Source organism: Toxotes jaculatrix, chromosome 9 (genome assembly GCF_017976425.1).
Source record: "Toxotes jaculatrix isolate fToxJac2 chromosome 9, fToxJac2.pri, whole genome shotgun sequence".
NCBI classification, from domain to species: Eukaryota; Metazoa; Chordata; class Actinopteri; family Toxotidae; genus Toxotes; species Toxotes jaculatrix.
In genome coordinates, this window is record NC_054402.1 from 13,668,929 (window position 1) to 13,688,721 (window position 19,793).

The 19,793-nt window shown below is 41.3% G+C and overlaps 1 protein-coding gene across 1 annotated transcript in view; it reads left to right on the forward strand.

Annotated features, from left to right (window-relative positions):
- The first annotated feature begins 15,695 nt into the window (after positions 1-15,695).
- The window catches only part of LOC121187643 (cGMP-inhibited 3',5'-cyclic phosphodiesterase A-like), a 49,169-nt gene continuing 45,071 nt past the window's right edge, over positions 15,696-19,793 (forward strand). The window contains exon 1 of the mRNA XM_041046989.1: positions 15,696-16,610. Coding sequence (XP_040902923.1) covers positions 15,696-16,610 — 915 coding nt within the window. The remainder of the gene's footprint in view (positions 16,611-19,793) is intronic.

Here is a 19,793-nt window from a genome sequence, read left to right on the forward strand (position 1 = left end):
TGAGTTCTGATTGAGCTGAGACCTACAACTTTAAATAGATGGAAATCACTTGTACTGACTTCTAAATCCTACCTATTATGCGGGGAGTAGTAATGTGTTAATCCCTGTAGTACTGACGGCAGCTACACTCAAACACTAGTGGATTTCTTTGTTTACACACAATACTGGCATGCAAACACATACACACACGCACTCACACTTTTATGGCTTGACTGACCCCCCCCCCCCATAGGAAGGACTATTAAGCACTGGCCTTAAGAAAAATGTGTTGGCTCGACCATCTGCATAACAAGGGGAGTTAACTGACTGTTGGCTATGCACGATGTTTTGGTACCACATCGACTTTAAAGCTGACACAAAATTACACAACACCAAAGACACACAGTTTAGAAAAAAATTCTCCAAAGTGAACACATTTGATCACAGACCCATCACATGTGGACGGGGTATGTGGTGCTCCACAGAAATGCTGGCTGTGACTGTTATCATGAACAAGCCACACATTTAAAGTGTGCTGATGCACTCCATTCTTTAAGCTTGCTCTGCAAACAACAAACTTCAGCACGAAAACAGCAGAAAGCTTACCTGGCAGGCATGGCTTAAAATTGCTGGATTAAGTGGCCTGCACATGCTCATATCAAACAGTAAATGTATTCACATTAATAATGCTTGATAATGTTATGCATTATTATTATTAGTAGAAGTAATAGTAGTAGTATTGTTATTGTTGTGTTCATGGTTCCATAACAACCTTGTTAGATATTGTGCTTAAGACAAGAGCTCATAGGAAGAGATCAAGATACTACTATAGACTCAGTGTGACTCAGAAAACAACAATGAGAGAAATTCACAAACTTAGTATAGCACCACCTCTGGGAATTGTGGGCAATTTATGACATCTTGATAGACTGCTGTGAACCAGCCGTTCTTCTCAAAAGGGCACTTGCAGAATGAGAGTAAGGCTGGGATGTGGCTAGTCCGAGAGGCCTGCCAACTTGTTCAGCTATGTTCCCACATTGTTGATGTGATGCACAAATGACTGGGCTTTCACTTTTGTTCAAATATTTGTATGCAGAGAAATGAGTCAGCAAAGGTTGTGCAACATATGAAACCACTTATGACAACCGTCACTATCTATGTATACTGCGAATGACAAAAACTCTGAGAAACAGGCCGGGTCATATCAATAATGTAGAAGAATAAAGTGTTTTCCAATACACAACATGTTGCTCATTGACCATCTGTCTGCACTCACTCTGGTTAAAACAATGTACATTAAGTACATACCAACTATGCAGAATAATGATGTGAATTTTCCATGGGCACTTATTTACTCAAGCTGATGTGATTGTTACAAAAAAAAACTCCTCTATAGAGGAAACCCCTGGGATTTCACTCTACATTAATCGCCATTTCCATCTACTTTCTTTCATTCTCACCCTCCCTCCCCCTCTCTGTTACTGTGAGCCCAGAGCTCCTATGGGAAGGTGTTGGGACGATAAGAAACAGACAGTCTGGAAAGCAGGGAGAGGCAGGAAGGGAGCGGAGGAGAGGAGTGGTGGGGCCTTTACAGCTGTGTCTAATGCTTCGTTCTCTTTCTATTTATGATTCCCACATGTTTGTAAGGAAAATCTTGATTTAGAGGAATACACAGTCACATGACACACATATCAGTAAATTGTTATATATACTGTGAGTGTGTGAGTGTATATAGTATTTAGCCAGTTGTCTTTTAAGAGTTAAATCATAGGGGGGTGTATTATGTTGCATAACTTTGGCGTGGTGTGTTGCTCAGGGACTATTTTACATAGAAAAGAGGCAAAAAGAGAGAAAGAGGAATTAAAGAGAAACAGGAAGTGGCATATGAGGTAATGACATCATCAGCCGCTTTGCGATATCTTTATTTATCAAGGTCAAAAAGCGTACAGTTATACATGACCTGGAAACTGCCCAGCACAGCCACATTCTTTTACCATTTAGTCAGTGCCATCGTGACGGTAGCTGTGAGGCAGCGGGGAGTGTTGCTCATTTACTTTCTCCTCTGTAGCTTTTAAGTGCTGTTCTGAGGATTCAAGGCAACGACTTTCTGGACACAAGCCCAGCGCTTAACCTTGTGTCTACCTCCACCTACTACATTCCAAATTGTAGAGCGTTACTCCCTATGTGTGTGTGTCTGGGTCTGTGTGAGTGGGTGACTGTTGCAATTTTCTTAGTTATCACTCTCAGATTTTTTTTCTTTCTTTATCAAAAAAAATAAAATGAATAAAAAAAAGAAATGTGTGAGAGGCCTGGCTTAGCTCCAGATTCTGTAGACTAAGCCAACTGCTCAGCACCAAACAGCAGACAGACAAAGTTAGCGACTAGCTGGAAATTTATCAGCAAAAGAGACGTGCATTTCCCTCAGAGAGGGAAAGTTAGACTTACATTCATCAGCTTGTTTTTCTGACTCCAAGTAGGAAAAAGTCAATTAATTCCGCTTTAATATATTAGAGAACCGCATGAACTACGTGTTTTCAGTGCTTTTGTTTTTGCCTTTGAGTCCTGAAAGACAGAGAGAGAAACAGAAATAATCCTGCTAACTTGAAAAGACGGCCCATATGTTTTTGCTTACATCATTTGTACACATCTGCAGCAAAGGCAAATCACTGACAATTTCAGTTTTGTGTATTTCTGTGGTGTTTATGTTCTCCTTCCATTACATCTTGTTAGAAGATGTAAAATCATAACTCAAAACAACTTTCAGGGGTCTCCTCACCTCTCTGGGTTCCCACCACTGGCTTTACGACTGTACAAATGAGGCCACTTACATGTCCTTCCGGCTATGCCTGCTCACTGCGAGCCAGTGTGACACTGCTACAATGGGCCAATGATGTCTCTCTTGCTGGGCAACAAGCCCAAAAGGATGAAGACTAAATGGACCACTCACTTGCTTCTTCTGTCTCCTATTCAGTGTTTCTATTCACCTGTGCAGACATTGCACAAATGTATTATTGATTGTTTTTAGAAAAAGGATTACCTGCGCATTACAGACAGGAAAAGCAGTCCAGCTGACATTTTTTCTGGAAACACGTGGCTTCTTGTAAGGTGTTATCAGGAAATTGCCAGGCTAGCTGGGGAATGTAGTTCATTCATTTTGTCCCTCACTTCCTCCCAACTGATCATCCCCTCTGCCCTCTGCCAGTGGTGCTCCTGGGGGGAGCTCTTTGTCAACTGCCTGAGGGACATAAACAGACCAGCCAACCTGCAGGGAAATCGCCATTGGCCACCTCATTCTTTTGGTCACTACTAGGTAATACTCTAGCCACTGCACTTAACTGGTAAGTCATAACGATTAACAACACTTCTCTCTGTCACTTGTGGACGGGTCTGTTTATGCTCTAACAGAAATGCTTTGTATGATGATGCATTGTCCCTCCACATCGGATGGCAAAAAGCGTTTATAGCTGTTCCAAATGGGAGAAGTAAGAAGCCAGCCATCACAGAGAGAAGGGGAAGCAGTTCATATTGTCGGACAGTTTCTTCTGGAAGGCATTCACAGTGCTGCACATGGTTGTTCACATGAAAAGTGATAGCAATAGTTGAGGCAGACACCCTCTCTATGTTTAAGATTATGTTTAAAACTGTCCTGTTTGATAAAGCTTATAGTTAGGGCTGGCTCAGCCTTGCCTTGAAGCATCCCCTATTTGTGCCGCTATAGGCCTAAACTGCCAGGGGACTTCCCATGATGCACTGAGCTCCTCTATCCTCCTCTCTCTGGGAGAGGGAGAGGAGGATAGAGGAGGATACATTAATGGATGCATTAATGGGATATTAATGCCATTCATATCCCATTAATGCATGCTACTAACTCTGCATCTTCTCTTTCCGGTTGTTTTGTGCTCTCTCTTCTCTGTCCTGTCTCCTCCTGTTGCTTTCTGAATGTATTTCAGTCTCTTGAGATATGGAGTCTGGATCCGCAATTGCAAACCACCTACTTCTTCCATGATCCCGCTCAGCACCCACTGCATTATTATTATTATTAGTCTTATTGTTATAATTACTATATATCTTTATGTGGAACTTGCATTGTGCTATGTGTTCTCCCTCCTCCTGCTGGGCAAACAGGAGGAAATAGACATAGCAAAATATGTGGCAATGTGACAAATAAATTCAATAGAGCAGAAGAAATGAAAACAAACTAAAGATGAAAAGCACACTGTTTCCTGTAGCATCCAAGCAGGACTGTACAAGACAGTGATTCTTAAGAAGTATATTAGTCCAACAGACTCAGCCTGTGTTGACCATCAAAACCATGAGTACTTGTTTCCTGAGAGTAATCAAAGGCTAACGGCATCATTTCTCATAATCAAGGACATATTAATAAAAGTCTGGTTGGTCTGAAGTGGCAGTATTTCACACACTTTGTTTGGAAATCAGCTAGCCTACAACATCCGTACGGCAGTCACACAGCAGTGTTATTGGTAGCTGTCCAGAATAGAAAGTGCTGCAGAAGCTCAACAACTACACACTGTCCCTCAGGAATGGTTTCTATTTCAGTGTAAGTACACTGTCTGCCAATGGATATAGATGAGGTGATTGAAGGAAGTTTGCAGAGGAGAGAGACAGGAATATTTTATCCCAAAGAGAACCTGTTTAGCAAGTCCTTCTGGCTGTTAAGCTTTGATCGTCTCATGTATTCTTGATTGAATCGGTTAGAGCTGAGGAGAATACATACATATATACCAAATTTATATATCTTTCCTAAAGGCAAGACAAAAACTACTAAAGGCAAGACAAAAACTACTTTGCTCTCTTTTATGTTACACTATGACACAACATTGCTGTAGCTATGAGCTAAACATTGTCCAAACTGACTAAACTTTTTTCTATTGTAGCTCTTGACGTATTAACTTATCATTACTTATCACTGGAATGTTGATTCCCTCAATCCAACATATACTGTATGTGACTGTGGCTGGATTCATTGTCAAAGCACTGATGAACTGTAAGGAAAATCAAATTTTGATTGGGATCAACTCTGAGCCACTGAATCACTGGAAAGACTAGTTGATGTGGCTGTAAATAGATTTCCCTAGGAGGCTTGTCACACACCTCAACCTCTGTATTTACTGAGGCATTGAGGCAGGATAGTGTGCAGCCATGATTGCATTTTTGTGTTGTGCCTGCCATTCAGGATTTCGGTTCTGGGCTCTTCATATCACATTAGCAGTTGTAATAAAGCTTGCAGTAGGATGGGTTATAGGAATTAGTGATAATAGCTTTTCCTAAAGCTTTTGGTTGTCACTGGTTTGCATTCCAGCATTTTGTATCCTGTGTGGATGTATGTGTGCGTCAGTGCTGTCAGCACCACAGCAATGCACGCTAACATGCTGGTAAGTATTATGGTGCAGCAAAGGGCAGATGCGATACAGGTGGGTGAGAGTCAGTAGATAACAGAGGAACTCAAGCCAGTGAGGTAGGACAGATGAAGATGGGGAAGGCCCAGCATCACAGAGACAGACAGAAAGGCTTTGGACTCCTCTGACTGGAGTTCAGCTAGGGACAGCGAGAAGGGATGGCACAATGTGAAGATGATGGGAGTACTGTGCTAAATGGACTGGTTCTGTCACTAACAGTAAGATCAGCAGGGATATGAGGGCTGGACCTTCTTCTGCACTTAGACAAAAGCACACATAAACAAAGGTTGTCTGGAAGAAACAAGACACGTTCTCTGTAAGGCTAATTGTTACGGAAAGACAGACGTTTAGCATCAATGCCCTCGGCTGTTTCTGACCTTAGAGCAGGAGCTGTTTGTATTGATGCTGCATCGCCCCTTTTTCTCTTGGCGTGTCTGTACGTTTGCTTCCTCCACATCTGTGTGTTGTCGCTTGTGCGTTTTTGCGTGCTGGTGTTTCTGTTCAAGCAGGCGCAACCATGCATGCACGTGTACAAATGTTTTTCCATGTCTGCCTGAGTACACCTTCATCTGAGCACTTGGCATTTGTCAGGAAATGCTTCAGAACTATGCCTACATGCTGTGATTTCGTCATCTTACGGAGATTATTTTCAGTGGACATTTTAGGGAGGGATTTTTGCACTTTGTTATTAAAGCCACCCCTTTTGTTGACAGTAGAATTTTAAGGGAAATAAACTGGAAAACAATGCATGTGGATAAATTACTGCATTGCTTTTTATAACTGAACAAATCATCCACTGGTAATTAGAATATATTATCATCCACTTGTCCCAGTTCTGCTGTAGAGCAAAGACAGTGACAGAAATGGAATGAGTACTGGATCTTACATAAGGTGATCAATGTCGGAGTAATTATCAGTGCGTGTTTATGTGTACATACAGTATGTCTAAGTGCTTGCGCTCTATGTAAAGGAGGTGGTTTGATGTTAATCAAAGTTGGCATGGTTACATTAACTTCACTGACTGTCTGTCCTTTGACTCTCTTGCACCTGTTTTCTTCCACTATCTCTGTCAATCGGCTCTATACTGATGGGTCAAAGGTTTACATGGCTCTTTAGGCTTCCATGGAATATAACATGAAATCCTATCAAGTCTTACACTGTGTCAAATGTAATTAGCAAAACAAAAATAGATAAAATGATCGCTTCAATTTTGCAACATGACAAAGAAAATAAGAGATAGCAGATTTAATACAAGAACAAAGCTGGTGCAGTCAGTCCTGCAGCTGGAACAAATATACTATCAGGGAGGTCTGTGCTAACACAGAATTTGCACCAATGTAGAGATAAACAGGAGAGGTTTCCCACATACGGCAATAGCAGAGGAACCAAATTATATTCTGAACACATGTAGTTAAAGGAAGGTTCAAGTTCGACTTTTTGGGAAATACTCTTCTTTGCTTTTTGGCAGAGCATTACATCAGAAGATTGGTATCGCTCACATGTTTGTACAGGAAAAATGAAGCTAAGCGGTTAGTTTAACTTAACTTAAAAACTGGTAACAGGCAGTCTCATTGAAGCTCCTTGAACAACACATTACATCTGGTTCGTTTAATTCATACAAAAACTGAAGTGTAGAAAGAACATTTCATCAGCTTATGGTTACGGTTTACTTCTCGGCCTTAAGTATTTGCCAGGCAACCAGCGGAAACTCCAGCAATTCACTGCTCCCCGCCAAGAAATAGTGCAGCACATAACACCTCATAAAATGGCAAACTGTTGATTTTACACCTAGGTTTCTGTATGAATTAAACTAATCAGAAATAATGTGTGAACTTTAGAGGTACTGGAGGACAAATCATAGCTGTTTCCAGAAGTCTCCAGCTAACCAGCTGCTTGCTTAAAATTTAAAATCTTCTCATCTGACTCTTCACATAAAAGTGTCCAACTTTTCCTTTAATAATCCTTTGTATTTTGTTTTGTCTTTTCAAGACATTGTTTCATGTTTCAGCTTGTTCTTGGGAATTGTTACCTACAAAGTTAGCAAGAAAAGAGAGACTGTGATGCTCTGATTATTGTGAAACCGCACCGGTAGGTAAGTACTGAAAATTATTCAATCAGCTGCCCACATAGAGCCACATGTGCAGCAGTGGGACAAACAACAAACAAAACATTGTGAATAGCAAACAGGTATAAATAGACTATTAGCATAAGGTTCAAAAGCAAAGAACGACTCACACTGGATGGGACACTTGTCTGGAGGACAACAAGAGGCCCTTGGAGTTACACACATAAATACACAGAGACATGGCCCGTGAATAACACTTCCTCTCTTGCTCCCTCCTTCTTGCCTTGTCTCTTTTTGAGTCCAAATTAACCAAATTTGAGTTTTCTTTTTTTTTGTCAGGCCACTTGGACACATGTTCCACACAAATGCAAAATTTGAATTTACATATTAATGGAGAAGTAGGTGCAGTGTATTGTTCATGTTTGATTTTGTTTTATTAATGAATTCATATATGGAATGTGCAGATGCAGCTCTTTACTATGACACAATGAGTGTTGCTAAACCTGAATTCACCTTTCTGTGGCGAATAAATGGAGATGAAAGATTTGTGTGTGTGTGCGTGCGTGCGTGCGTGCGTGCGTGCGTGTGCAGGATGTGTAGGCACACATGTGGCTTGGTTGTATGTTCAAATGCTTGTGTGGCCATATGTTTACTGTATATGATTTACATGTTTTGTGGCTTGAGAAGTACCAAGACACACAGTTTGGAATAACAAGCATGCTCTCTGGTGCAGCCCTGTTCTGTCTAATCACACAGAAGAATAGGAAACAGTCAGTTTCTCTTCTATCATTCTGTTCACTGTGAGGAGAACTCATAAACAGCTGCCTGCATGTATGTCTACACACAAACACACTAAACATGAGCTGAACGCTTACAGATTTCTACAACGGCAGATCACAAGCTAACATAATTCGAAGGCATCCCAAAAATTAGTCTCAAAACTTGAGTTTTTTGCAAATACTCTACCTTAAATGCAATTGGACAATTATATTTAGGCTCAAATCTCATAATGCTTTTGGAACTATGCTGGATAGGCAAGAGAATATGTATTTACACATCACCTGCAACATTTTATCAGATTTTAAAGTCTAAAGATCTTCATAGTGTCCTAAATTCATGAATCCTACAGATTCGAGAAAAACTTTGCTGTACAGCAGCAGGAGTACTCAGTGAAAACACACTGACTGCTTTCTTTTCTTTTTGTGTATTTCTTTATAATATCAACACAATTAGAGCAACAGCCTCGTCCTATATAAAACTGTGAACACTGTTCAGCAGCCTCATCTTGTAGCATTAGTTGTCTGATCCTGAGGCTGACATATAAGAAGACAGACTGTCAAAAATTAATAAAATCACGCTCTTCTATATAATTTATTTGTATTTTAAGCCCCACCTCGGATCTCTTCATCTTAAAGCACTAATGCAGTCGCACCAGTTTAGGTCTTATATTTGTTCTGTTTAAGTGGGATTTGTAAAGCACAGTAGGATGAGCAGCCCTTTTTTGTGTACGTGTGTGGTTTGCAGATAGCCAGACAAACACACACAATGAGAGAGGGTCAGTCAGAGGTGGCAGACACACAAAAATAGAGACCGTGTGCAAATAAATTGGACTGAGACCAGTGGTGAAGCACAGGTATGACTCCTGATAACACATCTTTCTTTCCTTTTTTCTGTCTCTTTATAAGGTGAGGTCTCACAATACCATGCGTACAAATAAAGCAGCGGGTGAATACTCATACTCAAACCACATCTCCTTTTCACCTGTAATCCCATAGATACTGCACACACACATATATGACACACATACTAACAAATACATACTACATGCATGCAAACATACTGTATATGCACAATGGCAAACATGGAAGTGCTCTGAATTTTTCATAGTCTGGCTCTTTCCTGATCCAAGGCCTTTGACTACCTGAGTTAAAGTCACACACTCTCTCACACAGAAACACAAACACACACACACACACACACACACACACACACTGAGGCTGCTATCACAGTCCTGATAAGCAGGTTTTTTCATCCATGGATTCCTGAAGGGTTAGCAGACACAGCTTATCACACTGCTGACGCAAGGCCATCCTGCCGCCCAGTAATGAGACTCTTTCTAGTTTGACCAACAGGGACTGACTGGTTTGGTTGTGTTTCCTGGCTCTGGCTTGATGAGATCAAGGACCAGCATGAGCCTGTATTAGACTGGATTGCCAGTTTGAAGGAAAAGGTTGAGCAGACCATGCTGTGGATTTTCTGCTAATGTCACAGATTTATAGCAAGTTTTTTCCCACCTTGTAAGACTTGGAAGCAAGAGACAAGAATATTTAAACACATATTTCATGATCACAATATAAATTTAGCTTCTACCACACACATATTTACACTACAAACCTATAAAGATGGGAGTATTTAAGCTACATGCTCCAATCACTGGTGCAAACCAGGCCACTGTTGGAGATTTATTCCTGGTGGAGAGAAACAAACAGGATATGGCACATTTTCTGCTGCTCTAACTCATACAACAACAACTCCTCATCCATCATATGCTAACAATTAAAGAGAGATAGAGCTAGACTCAAGAAGGTGTGTGTGTGGGGTGCCTGTTGGGGTATTGCAAGTACATATCTGTGTAATTGTGACATCTTCCCATTTAGCAAAGCAAGTCCATAAAATGAACTTGAATAAAGTCCATAGTTTGACAGTGATTCCACCAAGCAATTTTGCATTATTTGCCATTTGAGAGACAACTACATAAGTGTAGATGTCTCAGCTAAATTCAGGGCTGGAAAGTAAAATGTTAAGTGGCTGTCTGAATCTTAGATTACAGGACATGGCCTCTAGAGGACATAACAATATTAAACTTATGATATTTAATTATTTTTAAGGTAGCAGTGTGTAAAGCCCTAATGGCTGAAAATGCAATTTCTGACAGGCATCCTGCCCATCTCACTGTCTGTGTGAAAAATCAGTGACACCATCTACTCTTGTACTCTTAAACTGTTATGTATTTTGGTTTTCTGTAACAGATCTCAGGCAATACTGATAAGCCAAATCTGAGTTGTTCCATAGCCTCCTACATCATTTGCGAGTCAGCAAGTGTTTCTTACTGATGCGTAAAACACCACTTGTTTCATGTAACATTAATCAGAGCTCTTATGAAGATCTTGTTTTAAAGGTCTCAGTGCAGATAAGGTTTTATTTTCAAGCCTCCTACTGGATTTTCCAATTCAGAAGATTTTGTTTTTATTGTGGTTGAAGATTTAATGAGAATTCAGTTTTTCAGTTTTAACATCTCTAACCAAGAGTTTTATCTCATCATTTTTAACAGATTGTAAGACTTTGAAGTACATTTCCTTGACCCACATTTTATCTGACAGGCTGTTTATCATTCTTTAAAAGGAAAAAAATATAATTATAAACAGATTTCTAGCTCTTAAGACCTACTTTCTTTGTGCTGACAGTTTTGCATCCTGTGCATTTTCAGCTGCTCAGAGATAGAAGATGAAGCTACAAGCAAGTGACCAGCATCATAACACATTTTGGTGTAGAGCCAAAAGGAAGATGACATGATATGTGACTGCACTTCTTGCTTAGATGGATCAGTTAGTCACTCTCTCCTGAAGCGATGATTTTTATATTCTTTTCTGTTATCTGCTGATCAAGTTTTTTTTTTTTGATCAATCTGACTTCAGCTACAGAGAAATGCAAAACAAAATAGCTGCACATGAATTGTTTTCATTGTTTTTGGCTGATCGTAGCTCTGTTGTGTAATGTGCATATAAATGTGTTTGGCCAGAAAACAATGGCTCAGGACTTTGCCCCAAAAGATGCACTTTTTTTTTTTTACATTTTAGAGCAGCACCTCCAGAAATATATTGTACATAGCTCACAAAGATGTATGTTTTGCTTCCACTTCCACACATTTACATTGCCCCCACTCCACACACAAAAACAAACACTGAAAATCATTATAACTGTGCTCTTTATTCCCCTCCAAGGTATTTCAAGCCTTGTGTAAGAGTTGCCTCTTTCTGAACTCAGCTTTTTCCATGACATCCGTAGGCAGTCACTAATTTGGTGTGCATTGTTCAGAGCAGTGAGTCGTTTGTCCTTGGAATACAGGCTCTGCTCAGTCACAGTTGGAGTGTGCCACTGCACCCAAAACTGTAGAGTGCCACAGGCACACATAAAGAGTTTCCCCCCCTCAGAGCAGGAAAAGGGTCAGAGCAGCACCTTCAAACCAATATTCTGGTATTTAGCAAAACATGGCCAGGCAGAACAGTCATCTCCGCACATGTACAGACACTGCAGCACACACACACACACACACACACACACACACACACACACACACACACACACACACACACACACACACATATATATATATACATGCATACACACATATACATATACATAACAGGGGCAGCAGCATAGTCTGTGTTCTCCTTTAACAGGCACAACCACAGGCGGTCTGTTGTCTCTGGCAGCCAAACAACAAGCCAATGACGTCTCTCAGTGTCTCAGAACATGATGGATAGTTTAATGTGCCATTATCCAAAAAGGTTATGACAACAGAAACACAGTCTATGGTGTCTAAAAAGCAGAAGTTCATTCAATGACGGTAAGAGCTGGACGAGACTGTAAACTGTGCACATGTGTATGATTTGGCGATAAACCAAAGGCAGTGACATGCTCGGTTTTGGTTTACATTTTGACAGCCACAAACAAAAACACTGTGATGTGCCAGGGAAATACGTAACAATGCACTGTGCATGCGTATGTTTTACGTCTGTGTGGGTGTTATTTGTGAGAGACAGTTGGAAGTTCCTGGCTCATTAACAGCAGTTAGACAACTGCTTGAACTGGTGTGTTTTGTACTTAAGTTTTTTTTTTCCTATTGCTCACAAATACAGCTATAAAGCCTGACTGAGCTGAAAGAAGAGAAGAGAGAGGAAATCAAAACCTACTGTGGATCAGACTCGTCCCCTCTCGGTGTCCCCCTGTGTGGTGTGGAGTGTATTTTTTCAGTTCTTAAAATGTGCTGCATCTGTGGCTCCTCTCTGTGTGTGTTCAAATCTTCAGAGCCCAGAGGTCTAAGTTAACCATGGCAAAGCTAATTAATCAACTCTAACAAAATTTAAAACTGTCATCATTATAAGTCACCATACGATTTGGAAACTTGCAGTGTTTTGAAAATTCAAATTCATGCTGTTTGTTACCACTATTTGTGTTCATGATTGTAGCTGGTGTACTTTTAATGCATGTACACAGTGTAAATGCAGCTATGTCAAGGTTAATGAAGGTTGTTTCTTTTTTTTTTTTATCACAACTGAACTGATCTTGTTACTCCATCACTGACAATTCAAAGTCACATACCATATCATGTGGTGTTGATGCACATTAGGAAAATATACCGCTTTTTCTTGTTATTGCTGAGGGTGCCAGTCTTTGTGGTGAACACTTTGACTGTATTCCCTGAGATTCTCACAGAGAATGTTTCAGGTGCAGTCAAAAACAAACTAAACAACCGAGAATCAATGGTTCACCACTTTCTGCAGCTGAAAGTTTCAAGTCCTTTGCACATCTGTTGCAAAAGTAAGAACATCTTTAGCTTCGCGAACGTGAGATATTTCTGAGTGAAACTGAATGTGTGAGTGGGATTTAGTTATGAAAAAGCTTGAACTCAAATCCCTCAGATGTGACTGCACTGTTTGCTCAAAAGTGGGCACGGTTTAGTGAACACAGCCCCGTACAGAGTTGTAAAGGACTGTTCACTGCTACCTATACTGTTAGATCAGGAAGAGAAGCGTCAAATGAATAAATTAGACCTCAGTCCCAGTCTTTGGAAACGTAAACAAAGTTTTTGTTTGTGGAAATTCAAACAGACACCTATGATGAAATTGCACTTCTAGCTAGCTAGCGATTACATGTGATTTTATGTGATGGGTGGGGTTAGGTAGTCAACCCAATTCACATTTTATTGCAAAAATGTATGAAACTGCCCGTGAGAAAATGTATTTTTCATTTCACTGTGTTATCAGCAACAGAGAAAATCAATACAGATACCATAGACATTACACAAGCTTACGGGGACATTTTGTAAAGACGCCCTGTCATCTACTCTCACAGGTCAGAACATAAAGCAGAACATTTACATAGAAAGACAATATAAATGTATACTTTCAGGATGTATAAGTGTAGTTGTGTAAGCAGCCACATACAGATGATCTGATGAAAGCCACCAATGACACGTACACACATCCAGTTCTCTTCAAACACTTCACAATAATAGATGACACTGTTACAACACTTCCTCAGTACAACTGGATGAGTGTGTCTGGACAACATCTCTGAGAGCAAAGGGCAAACAATGTTATTATCACCGCTACCTGTGCCAAAATATGATTTAGAGTGTGTTAGCTTTTATTTACAACAAAGACAGGGCTGACCCTCGGCACACTGAGTCTGTCCCTTTAGTGCACCTGTGGGTTGCCATACATTGGACATTTCTTTTTTTTTTTTTGTCTTTGAGATGGTTGCACAACTGCCGATTGACTTGTAAATATTCAGCAAGGGCAAAATAACTGTGTATACCTGTGCAAGGAAATAAAATAAATAAAGCAAGAACAAAACTCTTTGGCCTTTCCTGCATTAAACCGTCCTCCCCTCAGCCCCTCTGACGTCCAAAGGTTTCAGCAGAGCTTTAATAAAAATCAACGATTCACACTGGCAAACGCCCACTGTCCATTGTGATGGGATGACTGAAACACGAGATTTATGCCCTGATTGCACTTGAATGATTGCACTGACCCATGTTGTATAACACCACGTTAATAAAACACTATGCCTATGTTACCATCATAACTCAAAGTACTAATGGGGAAAAGAAGACGCTTCATAAATTTCTGTTGCATCTATACGCAAAACAAATCGTACCCCATCTATCAGACAGATGTTTTGACAGATGTTTTGGATTTCTTTTTCCGCAATTTAGACATTGTACAGCATTTGTAATGCTTGTCCTTTCAGAGAACAAATTTGTATGATTTCGCTGAATTGGTGATACTACAGAAGGAGATAACAGACTTGAAATAGCTTTATGCGATTGCATTGCATCCTTTAAAATCCTCTCATAAAATGTAGGGCAAACAGGTGAAGGCTGCTAACTTGTGCTGGGCCATGCAGTCTGTCACAGGGGAGGCAGAGGATGATGTGATTTAGGATTTTAATCCAGAAAAAAAAAATCATGGATTGCAAGATGATTATTACTAGAGCTAAATTCTGCTTTTTGTTGTTTGTTGGATTGTGCTTTTTTTAATGCTGTGTCTGTTTTGTGGAAGTACACACAGGGTACATCCATGAAAATGACGTGTAGTAAGTGTCACCAGGCCGAGGAAAAGTGACATCAGTAACTTCCCCAGGCATTGAAGATATTATGTAAGTAATAAATTCATACAGGTTCCCCTTTATAGTAACATGTCTTTTACATGTGAGTTCTGAGGGACCTTAGATTGATAAGTGATATTGTTTAAAGTTCTGTGGGACCTGTATGATATCCCTTTTTGATCTCCTGTCATATTTATACAGTGTAGTGTATCTCCAAAATGTATTACAGGATTACTACAGTTAATTCTTCTAATGGGCTGCTCCATCTTCCAGAACAAGCCAGGAAATCTTCATATAAACATGGCATCCATCCACAACGAACTGAGTCACATCCAGGGCAGCCTGCAGAACGAACAGAAACACTGGGAAGAGCTAAAACGTGACGGAGGAATCACCGGAGCGGCACAAAAACGGGATAGTGTCTAGTGGGAGGGGAGAGAAAGAGAGGGAGGATGAGAGAGAGACTATGTGGACGAATGGAGGCAGTGGCCTAGATGTGTGAAACACCAGGGGTTGCTTTTTTGGTTCACTGGTTGACTACCAGGGGCAACTCAATAGTGGACCAAATGTAATGGGGAAGTTCTGAGGAACAAAACTAAAAGAAAAGTTGTGAGCCCCCGTAATTTGGCAGTTTCTTTTCTTTCTTCCTTTTTTTTTATATGCACACTACTTGAACTTTTGTTTTGGAGGCAAACATCTCTGACCAATGCTTTGGTGTCAGCTGCGCACAGACAACATGAATTATCATGGGAATTACAGGTGGAACATGTAGACACTCACACAGAGACTAAATCTATTATTTTCCCGGACGGTCAGCGCAGCATTCCGCTTGACTGATAGTGATGGCCTTGGAGTCAGACAGCGACAGAGGTTCATCAAGAAGCGCTCGTGTAAAATATCCGCGGGCAGCGTTGGAGCGCAACGGCTACGTGAAGACATGTGTCACCCCGTTGCACCAGGACGCAGGGAGCCAGTCGTGGCTGAGACTCGCCGTGACATGGACTTGCCGAGGAGTGTCGTCTGCGGTCTGCGTTGCCTCCGTCTCCGTTACTCTCGCTCTGCTGCTCAGATTGGTCGACTGGGATGCAGGCAGCAGCAGCAGCAGCAACGGAAATAGCAGTGGCTCCGGCTCTCGTCTTCATTTCGCGGCGGGCTGCGCTGTGGAGCTCCTTTTGACTGCGTGTTACTGCGTCTCCCCAGTTTTTACACTCGTATGTGCCTTCTTCTGGGTCGGGCTGTATCTGATACGCTGCGGGGTGCTCATCCGTACGGCGTTTTTTTTGTTAGCGGTGTGCCACTTGGGCGAAGCCGCGGCGCAGTCCCTCCTGCGCGGCGCCGAGGAGCAGCTGCTGTCCCTGCCCGCAACCCTGGTAGTCCTCGGCTGCCTGGGCAGCGGGGCTCTGCTGGTCGTCCGGCTGGGTCAGGGAGTGTCAATCCTCGTCTTCATTAGCGTCATCAGGGCCGTCTCCCTAGTCTCTCTGAGCAGAGTTCGGGCCAGCTGGAGACCCTACCTGGCCTACCTGCTGGGGCTGCTGGGGGTTTTGCTTGCGAGGTATGCTGACCGGCTCCTGCCGGCCTCAGGGACCAGCGGGACGGGGTGCTGTGGCTCTGTGACCGGGGCGAAGGAGGAGGACATCCCTGTCTTCAAAAGGAGACGGAGGTCCAGCTCCATAGCGGCCTCGGAAATGATGGCTCATAGTCAGAGCAACAGCAAGTCCCACCGCAGGACTTCGCTGCCTTGCATTCCGCGGGACCAGGTAAGACACGTCCAACTTTGGACGTCTGAACCAGAGCATAGGGGATTTGTTATTGCTGTGCTTATGACCTTTCAACTACTGTAGGACCGTAACGCTCTTTGGTCTCCTCTCTGTTTCTCTGATGGCTTGTGTGACAGCATTACGCGCGTTTTGTTTATAAAATCGGGCCAGCCGGGATTATAGAGACTGCAGTATCAAGGTTTATTATTATGATACTACTGATTTGTTTGCTCCATAGGCCCCGCATCTACAGTTTCTAAGATCCATCACTGGTCTAGTATTTTTGAGATTTACGCCTGCTGTGGTGTTTTGAATGGCAACATCTTCTACACAGTGCAAACACTGCTGTTTACCTTCACTCTGACACTGCTGTTAATTTGGTCATCATCGTTGTGCTGTGCGCTATGTTTATGCTGCTGATAAGCAAATGGATGGTGCACTTAGCATGCCAAGTTGCTGTGTGCCCGTGACTGAGTGTGTGTGTGTGTGTGTGTGTGTTCGCGCATGCATAGGTGTGAGGTCACATCTAAATATTTTGAAAGCCTCTGTTTATCCTGGGTGCTGGCCAGTGGTGTGGTGCACGTGTTCCCAAACTTTACACATCATGGAGCCAAATTTGATACAAGTGTGTCCTTATAAGAACCTCATCTTGTGTTGCTTGTCAACATTGTTGCTGCAGTGTCAGTGGAAAGAGAGGATTGTGAACAGCCATAGCTGAATTGTATATCACTGTGTTCTTGCTCTGAGGTGTTAACTAAAAGGAAAACCTAAGTAACCCTGTTGTATAACTCACTGATCCTGGAGGTCCACTGACATTTTTGGAAACTCTCAGTGTAGAGAATGGGTAGGGGAGATGTTTAATGTGACCCATGATAATTAGCTGGATGTGACCGAAAATCCATGAATGAGGTGGATGTGCTCTGCCCTGAATACTGGTTCAATGAGCTAACTTGAAGCTTGAAGCACATCTCTGTTTGTTATCCGATTTGAGTTGCTCACATCCCAAAATAGCACTGATTTCAGCTTCCAAACAGACTTTCTTAAAACCGTGGTGTAACATATTTATATTAAGTGTGACACAGTTTAGGATTATTTTATAGAAATCAGCAGGTCAACGTCTCGCACATGTTCTGATTTAAATGTGCAGGTGTAAGGATGTGCTTGTTACAGATCAACCTCACTGTGACTGACTCCTGGTTGTGCACTGACAAACCATAACACATCTATCTTTTTGTTTTACAGAAAGAATTGTGCTTTAATGAATGGTGACTGCTTTGCAAAAATAATGCTCTTTTTAAATTAAATAGCCCTGCAGGATTACCCTTACACTCACATTAAATCTGTATTTTGTGCCTCAGCTACTGGATCACGTTTATTATCACTGAAGAACTATAGAACATTTTTCCATGCCAAATGTGAGCTGGGTAAAAATTCAGCCATAATCATCTATTTGGTAACACAAATGTGTAGAAGGGAAATTAAAGAATGTCAATGCATTGGTAAAAACAGAAAAGGAAGAAAAACATTAATAGTCTTGTAGGCACAGACAGTGGTGTGTGAGTTTTCAGTGCGTATTGCACACATTTTGCACATTGCAGTTATGTGACAATAGCACAGTATGCTAACTTGTATGCATGTTAATTCCCTCGCTCACTCACGCTTGTTAAAGCTGGTGCTCAGGGCAGCAAATATGTTATGTTAGGCCAGAGTACAGGCAACCAAGTAATACCTGACATTGATTATCTCCTCATACCCATGAATGTCTCCAGAACTGAAGGTTTTTCATTCATTGTTTTGCCCCCCTGAAATAAAGCCAAAGAGATGTTGGGGGAATAAAAGAGAAACTGGTGATGTTGTTGCCACATGAGAGACAGAGATGGAGATCCATACATATGCGTACACAGTGGGGATTCATAGTGATCACTAATTAAATGGCTCATCGATTCTGTCCCTTTGATTTGTGGTGTAATTGTAGTCGACAGGGTAAATGCTCAGAGGTATATATACCTTACATAAAAGTTAAATACTCAATATGATAAAGTGTCTGTTAATTGTTGGAGGTTGTTACCTTGTATGTGCTTGAACACTGGCATTCATATTTGTTGGCACTTTATAGCATTACAAATTTTGGTTTATACAGATTTTTACCAAAGATTTCCTGGATTTTTTTTTTTTTGTTAAGTTGCAGATTACATTAAAACGATTTCATATCCCTTTGCATGAAACCACTAAGTTTCCTATTGTAGAGGGGACACTGGTCATCACAGGCTACAGTTACCAAGCTCATTTGGTAATGAGGATAGCTAAGAAAACAGAAAATAATGATCCCTACCTTATTAATCCCTTTAAATAAGGTCACTCTAGTGTTTTTTCTTATCAAGGCGTTAGGCAAATCCCTCATATTGATTATATGGCCATTCTCATAGTTTTAGCCTTTTATGAAGAAGCCTGAAATTTTTGTGTTCTGTGTGGGTGGTGGTGAGCCACTTAGGGCCCCATTGCAGCAGAGCACATTCAACTTTCAGAGTGCCCTGATCTGGATCACACACTTTGTCCCATCTCACGAACTTCATTCCCTCATTTGGACACTTCAGCCTATCCCACATCAGCTGTCCAGCTCTCGATGCTTGGTTGGACACTGCTAACTGGTATCCAGGGAACGCTGAGTTAGTGGACTATCCAAACTATTAGAACAGCTCCATTACCCATTCTACCCTGTCATGTCAGGGACAGCAGTGATGACAAATTGAACTTTAAAACTAAAAAAAAAAAACTCGCAATTGACCAGATGCTGAGGACAACATGTCCTTTTGTACTGCTGCTGTGTAATCTGTGGGACCAGTGAGAGGAACACAGAGATTGACTTAGGGCACCGAAAGGGAGAAACACAAACAAAAGGATTTCACATTGGGTTCCACCAAAGTGCTGCCTATATATCCATTTTCTAGCTTATTGATTCATTGCACTTTTTATAATAAGTGTAGTTGTATATGTAAAAACGTTTACAGTATATATACTACAATACTACATAGCAAGGTGTGCTGATATCCAAAAATAATGGGGGATTCTAGTGTTTGGCCACTTGTTCAATGTAAATCCTGTCGTGTCAGCACTGTTATGGTCTTTACTTTCCTAGAGATTCAACTTTCTTCACAAATTCTTTCTTCACTAACTTTGTCAGAG